This window comes from Buceros rhinoceros, unplaced genomic scaffold (assembly GCF_000710305.1).
Source record: "Buceros rhinoceros silvestris isolate BGI_N320 unplaced genomic scaffold, ASM71030v1 scaffold7875, whole genome shotgun sequence".
In the NCBI taxonomy this organism is placed as follows: Eukaryota; Metazoa; Chordata; class Aves; order Bucerotiformes; family Bucerotidae; genus Buceros; species Buceros rhinoceros.
Genome location: NW_010411082.1, coordinates 22,792 through 33,242, shown reverse-complemented (window position 1 = coordinate 33,242; position 10,451 = coordinate 22,792). Strand labels below are relative to the sequence as shown.

Below are 10,451 nucleotides of genomic sequence, written 5' to 3'. Positions count from 1 at the left end.
AGCCCCCCTGCCCATCCTGGCAGCCCCCCGACCATCCTTATAGCCCCCCTGACTATCCTTATAGCCCCCCTGCCCATCCTTGCAGCCCCCCTGCCCATCCTTATATCCCCCCTGACTATCCTTATATCCCCCCTGACCATCCTTGCAGCCCCCCTGTGCCCTCACCCCCACCGTGATGTGCTATTTGTGAGCTTCCCCCCGCGGGCTGAGGCGCAGAGGGCCGTGACTCAGCTGCTGGGCTGGGTGGTGTCCAGCTGGTGTTTGGCAGAGATAAGACCCCCCCCAACATCCTCCCTTTATTCTACGCTTTTTGTTTGTTTTTGTCCAGACACACAAACCAAAAACTCCTCCGGGGACTGCTGGGGCAGAGGCACAGCGGTGATGACAGAGGAGAGGTGTCCCAAAGTAAGTGACCGGGTAAGTCCCCAGGACTCCTGAATGGAAAACGTGGGAAGGGGGCTACGTCCATGGGCATGTGCGGGGACCCACCAACAAACCGCGTAATGCGCTGCAGGAGCTTGTGCCATTACCTCCTGCAGCACCCCGCGTGTTTTGCACCTGTGCTGTCACTTCAGTTGGCAGAGAAAAGGCGTGTGGGTAGTCATGCCTCTGAACTTCTTCAGCCGCGCTGGACGAGCTGCAGGCGTTGAAACCACGCGGTCATCATCAAATCTATTCAGTTTGATTCCCTGTGCCTTTGATGATGGTGCTTACTATGGTGCAGCTCTGCACGAACGAGTTCTCAACGTGCACTTTCAGTTTGGGGCATTGTTTTGTACCTTCTCTCTTGTGTAGCCAAGGAAGGAGCTTCAGTGGGACACAGGACCCGTATGAAGATGAAGCTCATTTAGCCTGGGACCTTATACTCTTATTACCCACTCTCTAATTGCTTTATCCAAATTAAAGTGTTTCCTTACAGACAGACTCCTTACTTGAGGAGCTGCTCCCTCACGTAAGATGCCTCGGGTAGCTTTTTTTTCTTTTGTAAAAAAGTGCAAACCACACCTGCTGGGGTCAGCTACCCACATCTGCAAGGATAAGTGTGCATGATTCACCATCGGCAGTAGTGCTGTCACTTTTGAAGGTCCTCGTAAACTCCTTTCTTGCAATATTGGCCTTGTTAGGAATTGGAGGCTTGTTAATGTGCCTGTGAAGCTGTAAAGGTGGCTGGACGTAAATATCAAGGTGGGAAAATAAATTGAGGTCATCTTAGCAGAAGATACAAGGAGTGTATTGAAATAAGGAAATGTATTCTAGGCAAAACATTTTTCATCTTGAATTTGTGTTTCCGTTCAGCGAGCTGGTGTTCAGTAAGTTAGAAATCTAACATTGGTTATATTTTTCAAAATTTAGAAATACGTATGAAGTACCTAAAGTGACTTACACTTGAATGGAGGCCCATTTGCTGTGGGCAGAAGTCTGTGGGTTTCTGTGCTTCTTATAGTCAAAATACTAAACCATGCATATATTGTGCAAAAAAATGTCTGAATATTCTGGAACTTTATTGCTCTTTATCTCAGACGGGGTCTGCTGTGCATCGCCTTGGCTGTTATCAGCGTTACACAAATTGCTCACAACACGTAGTGTTTTACAGCAGCTCCTTTCTACGTGACTCTGCGCAGGGGGCGATTACACGCTACGGGGCAGTACTCCAGCACTTACACGGTAAAGCCGGCTCTGAAACTGAAGCCTCGGAACATCCCGATCACTTGTTCCCAAGTTCTCGAGTTGGGTGGAGGAAGTAAATACAGCTCTGAACTTTGGGTGGCGTTTGCAGCTACAGGTCTATGTGAAATGGGCAAAAGTGGATCCACTGCGGAGCCACTTTCTGGCTTTGAAAAAGTGATGGGGACAGGTGTGACTGGGATCAGCTGCGAGGACACGGCTGCGGTTCCGTCACCACGCAGCAGCGGGCAGCATCTCTGCTGCATCTTTGTGCACTTGTGGTGGGGGACAGAGGCTACCTGTCCTGGAGTAAAGCCTGCTGGTGTCCAGTTAACCTACCGAAATCTGTTAACGAATCTGATCGGGCAGGGTACGCTCATGCAGGCGGCACTCTGCGTCACGCTGCCACGAAGGTTTTGATCTGCTGCGTGGGGCGCTGCAACCAGATTTATGGTGTTGTTAGACCACAGCAGCCATTACTAGCTCGTCCCAGGTATGTCAGCTGTCTGGGTCCTGTCACATGTGGGTCACCGCAGTGCTTGCAAAATCTGCTCTGGTCTTGAGGAGTGGTGTTACGTGACCTGAAATCAGAGGTGTCCGTTCCCAGAGCGACCTGAGACATGCCATCAGGGTCATCAGTCACACGTATCAGTCAGGTGGAGCACCGGCAGCAGCCACTCATCCTACTGACACAAGTTTTTGGTCAGAAACTGCACACCAGGCAGCCAGTCCTGTCAGGCAGCCAGTTACCAGTCATTTGGTTACGGTGGCCCTCTCGCTCGGCACAGGTAGCGGAACTGACAGAATTTATACCGAAAGTACTTTAGGCCAGAAATACTTCTAAGTTCTTGTACGTACAAATACGAAATCAAGTTCTAAGAGGTGACCAAAGCAGCTGATAAAGCTGGTTTAGCCACGGCATGACCTATTGCAGCACGTCTTCACTGTTCCCTGCAGGTCGAGCAGTATGTTGGTGAAATTAAAGGTGGCCTGAGACCAGCCATGAAACTCACGGTCATAGGAATGGTACACTCCAACCCCAAGAGGTAAGGGAAGGGGCTGGTGGGGCTTCACCTTGTCATGCACGCTCCTACCTGTCTTCTAAATTCAAAAGATTTCTTGAGCGGAAAAAATTCTTGAGAGGAAAAAGACAAACATATTCATACCTTATGGCTTTAATTTTCCTGCTCTTAGAATAAGATTAAAAGGGCAAGAAAGAATTCACTGTTCTTTCTGACTGCCCTGTCAGGATTTTCTAATCCTTACCCTTATCCAGTGTGAGCTGGAGGAGGCACACAAGTGGCATTTCTCCACCAGGAAGGCGTGCAATTCTGAACCTACGTCTTGGTTTTCTGCTGGGGGCTGGAGTCAACACCATTTAAAAAACAGTAGTTTTGGCACAGGAGGTGCAGGTTCATTGCTGTGTTTAATCTGGATAACAGCAACTACGCTTGTCATGAGACTTTTGGATCTTCAGCAATGAACTGGTGAAGAGTTTGCCGTAACCTCCCTTAAGACACAAATTAGAATTTGTTCATGCACAAATGTTGGTCCAATTTCAGTCACAAGAGAGGGAAAGCTACATCAGAAGACACCGGCATCCTTCTGGAAACTGGGGGAGAAACAAAGACCAGCCTGTTCTCATCCCTTCCTGCAGCTTCCAAGCCTGTAGAATTCCCTCGCCAGTTCAGACTGACAAGAAGTCAACATCTGTCCCTAGTCTTTACAGGCACCTGCTGTGTTCACCGTGTCCTTTCACGTTTCTGAAAATTCCGGTCATTTAATTCTTTTTTCAGCTTTTCAGTGACTCTGCTCTGTGATCCAGTGGATGCAAACAAAGATGTTGGGCTGTTATTTACAGTTAACTTCAGTGACAAATCCATCACCCGAAACGCACGAATTGCTGGGAAATGGGGAAGGGAAGAGAAGACTATTCCCTACTTCCCCTTTACAGCAGGAGACACATTTAAGGTAATTTTGGGGATTCTATGAATAGGGTGGAGAAAAGGGGGGGTGGGGGTGGGAGAGAAAGGCTGAAGGCGGTGTGTATGACCACAAATAGTTAACTATTGACATTGCCAATCTAACTAGTCTAGTATGGCACAGAGAGCAACTGTTCAAGTCATGGTAGGAGAGATTTATTCATTTCTCTGGTCATAGTGAGAGAAATCACTGTAAGGAGCTTTACAGTATCATCTCAGCAGAGGGTAGGTTATTTGCTTCAGGAATTTCAGAAGAACTTTCAGACTTTGTGCTTCATTATCCCAGTCACATGGGGTTCTAAGTCCATGCTTGTGAAATCAACTCTGCTGCTGATCTCTAGCACCCTCCCCTCTCCTTTTCCATTGCAGATGGAGATCTTATGTGAACACCAGCAAATCCGAGTCCTGCTTGATGGACGGCAGCTCTGTGACTTCACTCATCGCGTTCAGCCTCTGAACTTGGTGAAAGTTTTACAGATCTCAGGGGACATCAGGCTTACCAAAGTGGCTTGAAAAAAAAGCATCCACACTATCACCAGGCGGCAGAGGCAAATGTACTTCCTCCTCTCAGAAACGTTTTATCTTTTTCCCCTGGCTGATTCTGGAGAGTGGGAACTGCATCTTTTTCATTTGCTGATGTGTTTGAAGCGTGCGCTTCTTTTCTCATACCCACTCAGCAGTTACAGGTCCAGGTAGAAGAGAGGGCCTGTGCTGAGGTACTCTCTTGGCCTCCCGAACTGCAAGACTTACGATGCTGTGCAGTATCTCACATCCTCATGCTCCCCTAACCCCCGGGAATGCCAGCTGGTGGATCTCAGTCCTCGGCAGTGCGGTGGCTGTTACCCTTGTGATGAGAACGGGGCAGTATGCAGGTGGTGGGAGTGAGAAAAGAGAAGCAGGTTTCCTCACAAGTGAATAAGGGAGACTGGCGTGCCGCAGCAAGGCTCACGTTGTCAGGAGGGAATTGCTTTTCCTGGGGGCTCTGCTCAGGCAGCACAAAGCCATTGGTGCTTCCCGGTGCGGAACAGTAAGTGCCTTACCAGCATTCCTGTCTTTTGCAGGTCGCGCTCCTGTGAACTGAAAGGTTTAACAGCTGTGGATTTCACAGTCTTCTCTGGACCAGCCCTAGAAAATGGTATCTGTAGCTGAAACTGCGTTGCCCGTTCTTGAATCTAATTAAAACTGCATCTTTGCTGCCAAACTTCTTTACTAGCTCTGTTAAACATTTCAATGCACATTGAGTGTTGCGCTGTTATTTCACTGCTGTAGATTTAGAAAAATGTCCTAAACACATGGCTATTGCAATACACAGGTAAGCATATATCGTAGCTGCTGCTTGTGGCTCTGCAGGGATTGGTTGGTTAGAACACCGGTTGAAGGGGAAAGTCTCTAGATGAAGAGACTTGTTTCTTCAGCACATAACTTGGAGAACAAAAAATCTGCAAAGAGGTAGTTCTGTGGGTAGAGGGCTGTTAAACTCCTCTGTGGCTTCAGGGAAGATATATAGCACGCTGTGTTCAGAGGCTCTGCAGAGTCTGGCTGTCAGATACAGGTACTCAGATAACACGAGGAATTTTATGAAAACAGTGTATCAGCAGGCGGGCTGGGTGTTTAAATCATCTCATGCATTCCATTCTACCCTCTGGTGTTGTGGGGAATGTCTCAGTTTCTATAAAATCTAAATTTACAGTGTATGAAACCATTATTTTCATATATTCAAACTGCCCACTGAGAAAAAACATGTCTAAAGAGGGCAAGAGATTCAATGCACTGAACCTTTGAACTTATTTTTAATATGTAGTAATATCAAAGTCAGGTTTGATAGAATCATAGAATCGTTTTGGTTGGAAGAGACCTTTAAGATCATCGAGTCTAATCATTAACCCAGCACTGCCAAGTGACCATTAAATCATGTTCCTCAGCACCGTATCCATACATCCTTTAAATACCCCCAGGGATGGTGAGTCCACCACTTCCCTGGGCAGTATGTTCCAATGATTTACAACCCTTTTGGTGAAGAAATTTTTTCTAATATCCAACCTAAACCTCCCCTGGTGCAACTTCAGGCCTTTTCCTCTTGTCCTGTTCTTGTTACATGGGAGAAGAGAGTGACCACTCTACAACCTTCTTTCAGATAGTTGTAGAGACCGATAAGGTCTTCTCTGAGCCTCATTTTCTCCAGGGTAAACAACACCAGTTCCCTCAGCTGCTCCTCATAAGACTTCTGTCTAGACCCTTCACCAGCTTCATTGCCCTTCTCTGGACATGCTCCAGAACCTCAATGTCCTTCTTGAAGTGAGGGGCCCAAAACTGGACACAGTACTCAAGGTTTGGCCTCACCAGTGCTGAGTACAGGGGGACAATCACTTCCCCTCTGCTGGCCACCCTGTTTCCGATACAAGCCATTGGCCTTCTTGGCCACCCAGACTCGCTGCTGGCTCATATTCAGCTGCTGTCGACCAACATCTCCAGGTCCTTTTCCACTGGGCAGATTTCCAGCCACTCTTCCCCAAGCCGGTAGCATTGCAGGGCGTTGTCATGACCCAAGAGCAGGACCTGGCACTTGTCCTTGTTGAACCTCCTACCGTTGGCCTCAGCCCATTGATCCAGCCTGTAGAGCTCTGTAGAGCCTCCTGACCTTCAAGCAGATCGACACACCCACCCAACTTGGTGTCATCTGCCAGCTTGCTGAGGGTGCACTTGATCCCCTCATCCAGATCATTGATAAAGATGTTAAAGAGAACAGGAATCAGTACTGAGCCCTGGGGGACACCACATGTGACTGACCACCAGCTGGACTGAACTCCATTCACCACCGCTCTCTGGGCCTGGCCATCCAGCCAGTTGTTCATCCAGCAAAGTATGCATCCATCCACGGACAAATAATGGTAAATTTAATGGCTTAAAAGAGAAAAAGCCATAGTCAGAACTGCTATTAGAGTTCTCAGTCCCAATGGTGTTCCACATAAATGGACTTACGGCGATAATCAGGAGGAAAAGTCTTGCTGTTATGGCTGAGTGATTTCTTCCAATGTATTTAGCACCAGTAACTGTCTGGAATATCTGCCGCTGGTTGGATTTGATGCTGAGGAAACTGCACTGCTATAGGCCATTACCGGCACAAGTATAATCTAGACACTGGAGAGGCAAATCCTTTGGTCTTTTCCAGCCTAGCAGAGAAGCAAACGGTAGAGCAGGTGGATGGACAGACAGACCCCTGGTTTATTTCCCAATAGTGATTATCCTGGCTTTGCACAAGACTCGAGGTAAACCAAAAAAGCAGCCTCAGACACCAGGACCTTTCATGACTTTGATTCAGTCGGTATTAACTAGTTCAGTTTATGAGCCCCTTTACAAGGGGGAAAGGATCAAGACCTTTCTGCTTTAGGGTAAAGCACAACCTGGATCCGTCAGACATAGACTAAATACTTGTACAAAAGAATTATTTTCTTCCCTCTTGGAATACTGTATCTCATTGTTTCCTTGTAAAGCACCATTTGTCTGTATCCTCCTCTTGTCTTTTATCTCTTGGTTAGACAGGTAGCAAGTTCCTGGTGGGGAATCATTCTGAACCTACGTGACTCCTAGGCACCTAGGATGCTGGTGAGCCAGGAATTTCTAGGTGCTGTGGCGATACAAATAACAAAATAGCCTATCTAAGGGAAAAACCCAACACTCCCAGACAATGAGAGCAGGAAAGCTGGTCACAAATGTGACTTGTCGTTTAGCACGGCGTCCGCCTTACTCATGTCAGTGGTTTGATTGCCTCAATCCACTGTGCTCGCTCTGTCTTGGAGCTGGCCTGGATGTAATAATGAATGTCATTTTTGGTGATGATTTTGAAGAGGTTGCCTTGCACATTGCCCTTCACTCCTGCAGATAAAAAAAAAAGACAAATCAGGAAGGTAGACAGAGAAGGGCTTCGTGGCAGATATGAGGCTTGATAGGGAGGAATTCTAATTTAGTGCATTAGGCTGTCAGACTTTTCCATTTCATTATGGGTGAGACGTGTAAAGCTCTTGGGTCTTTGATTTCCTTTCTGCAAATTAAAGATGTAGTACAGACACCCCTCACGTAGACTGTATGGACTCTGCTTCTTCTATAAAATAGCTGCTGTTTAGATGGAGAATCAGACAACGGAGGGGTGAACTCCCTACCAGTTTGTGCAGCAGATTAGATTTGCTCCTGGCCATCTTCAGGGTCGTCTTAGTGAGGAGCACTATTGTGCATCAGACCACCACCCCCACCACCCCCCACGATGGGGGGTTTTGCCTTTAAAAAGAGATCCACACATCACTCTTAACCATCATAAAGTAAATTGCTTTAACAGCAGAAACACTTGTCTTTGAGGCTGAGGTTCTAGACAAATGCCTAAGCTAAGCATATTCACTGGCAGAACTGGGGTTTTGTGTTCCCATATTTATGTCTCCCCTTTGGGTTCTAGCAGATCAAAAAAAAAAAGGTAATAGCATAAGTAGAGAGGACACACAGAAAAGGGGTGGCATCAGGGAATGCCTCAACACTTGGAGTAAAACAACACCCGAAAAGAAGGCATTTTGACTTTGTCTGTTAGCTCTGCAATGTTTGTCAGTGTCTTAGGAGTGTCTCAGAGGTCACTGAACTGAGAAAGGCCCCTAAGAAGGGAACCATCCAAGATGTATGGGAAGAGTGCTAAAAAAATAAAATCCCCTCTGGTATGGACGACCCAGCAGTGTGGGGGGTTTTTATCATATGCCTCTTCCTTTGCTTGTGAGGGGGGAGGAAAGGCCAGCCCACTTGGGCGTGCACCCGCCATACACACAAACCCACCCCCCAAAACTGTATTGCTATGGCGTAACTACGCGTGTGTGAACGTGTAGAGCTCATGCTTACCTGCTGGGACTCCGTTGTCCTCTAGAGCTGAGACGAGACAGCCCCGAAGAGAAAATCCACCCACTGGCCTGTTTTCTTCCTGCAAAGAAAAAGGAAATGAAGCTTTTCTGGAAAATAACATCATAAGAATAATTTCCCAGAGCACATAATTTTTAAAAATGAAGACAGAGATGTAATGCCAGTCTTTCCAGATACAAACCACCAGTGTCACAGGAGAAGTCATGTAGGACATGTAATTAAATGCATTACCGTGTTGTTTCAGTCTCACGTGTTTCGCTGATGTAGCTGGGAGTGGTGGAGATCGATGAAAAGCACAAGGATAGGCTAACAATCACATTTCAAAATTATGTGTACTTTTATCATAGCAAGCCATATTAAAAAATACCTATTTCTGCAAGCTTTTAGCTTGCTGCTGTTCACTGAGGCTTTATAGGAAAAATTTGACCGTTTTTGCTGGTAGGCTGCTCTTGTCTGATCTTCAGGTTCTGCAGCTTGAGTTTATAAAGAGCAAGCTGCAGTGAAAAGAACGCCCCACCACAAAGAAACTAGTCAACTAAAAACGAACCAGCTCCATCAGCTCTTTTGACTGTTGCGTTGTTTGTGTCTTCTTTCAAAGTCGCATAAAACATTCCCATACATGTTCTTTCAGAAACCTCTTGGGCTTTGCGGTACCCTGTGCACCTGGGGCTGATGCCCTTCTGGGTTGCTCAGTTTGATTGTTGTATCTATGAAGATAAATTCTACTGTTGCCTGAGCAAGTTTAAAAATGAGTAGCAGAAATTCCCATAAATACTTTGGCATCAAGGAGACTCTATTCAATGTTGGAATAAGAATGTAAAAAATCCCAGGAGCAGTGTGACCCTCAAGGGGTGGGATGTCAGCCCAGAAAGATGGCAGCTCAGGAAGAATCCCGGCAGGAGCATAGTCCCAGACTGCGAGGGTACAGCCAAAGACCAGTCCTAAGAAGACTGCTGCCCCTCGGCTAAGGAAGAGGAATCTCACTGGGGAAAAGACAGGAGGGAAGATGCAGGGATAGAAAATCCTACAAGGACAATCTCCCAGGGTATGACCAGAGAGGTCTTATTCCGCAGGAAATGGACAGAGGAACCCAGAAGGAGAATTGGGTGAGAGAAACATTTACGGTGTAACTGTATTTTCATTTTAATATTTCGGTCTGCAAGAGGGTTTCTGGGGGTGGTAACTCCCCACTCACATACCTTAGTGGGGTCATAGTAGTGCAAAAAAGCAGGATCAGCTCTCAAAACAAACCTCCTCACCTTCCAGTTTTTTCTCTTGTGCCCCTGCAAAACAGAAGAATTAAAGTTACCACCTGTAAATACCTCCTGAAATGGCCGTTTTCTGGAAGGCTGTAGGGGAGACCTAAATAGTTACTGAAAAAAGAGATTTTGGAGCCTAGAGAGAAAAAATATTTTCTGACATTTTAGTAATTCCCAGGATTTTCTGCTTAGCATCCCTCTTACACTGATAATTCCTTCCTCTCTCCCTTCCTTGGGCTTAGAACCAAGAAAACAGAGTGACAGGACCAAGTGATTAAATCTCCGATTCCTGTTCTTCATTTCAGATTAAATACGAGTCTTGAATTAAAAGCCCATGCTGCGTGTGCTCTGGGGGGATCATGTCGGGTCCTCTTGCAGCTCTTCACTCTTTCGCTCTCAGCCCTCTCAGCTGCTGACAGAACAGGACAGCACTGCAAGCCTGTGCCAGATCCTGAGATCATCCCCCCTCCTGCAGGTTGCTGCTGGGGCTCAGGGCCAGCCTAGAGCTGGGGCTGCCTGGGGCTGCCCCTTACCGCTGCTGACCGTGGGGAGGGAGGCTCCTGGGCAGCTCTCATCTCCTGTGGTGGTGGGGGTGGCTGCCCTGCCAGCCCCGTGGGGTTCTCCTGGCAGCTCCCGGCACCAGCGCCCCGCCAAT

The 10,451-nt window shown here is 47.2% G+C and overlaps 2 protein-coding genes across 2 annotated transcripts in view; one reads left to right on the top strand and one right to left on the bottom strand.

The window, feature by feature from the left end:
* Positions 1–381: 381 nt before the first annotated feature.
* Positions 382–4,285, top strand: LOC104493219 (galectin-related protein A-like). Its single transcript, XM_010135868.1, has 4 exons — positions 382–405; positions 2,623–2,711; positions 3,462–3,636; positions 4,017–4,285. The coding sequence occupies exons 1-4, from the start codon at positions 382–384 to the stop codon at positions 4,158–4,160; spliced, it is 432 nt and encodes a 143-aa protein (XP_010134170.1). The 3' UTR covers positions 4,161–4,285.
* A 3,031-nt stretch (positions 4,286–7,316) lies between these two features.
* Positions 7,317–10,451, bottom strand: part of PLEK2 (pleckstrin 2) — a 9,887-nt gene continuing 6,752 nt past the window's right edge. Inside the window, exons 7-9 of the mRNA XM_010135867.1 lie at positions 9,737–9,820; positions 8,520–8,598; positions 7,317–7,520 (exon numbers count right to left, since the gene is read on the bottom strand). Coding sequence (XP_010134169.1) covers positions 7,393–7,520; positions 8,520–8,598; positions 9,737–9,820 — 291 coding nt within the window. The 3' untranslated portion in view covers positions 7,317–7,392. The remainder of the gene's footprint in view (positions 7,521–8,519; positions 8,599–9,736; positions 9,821–10,451) is intronic.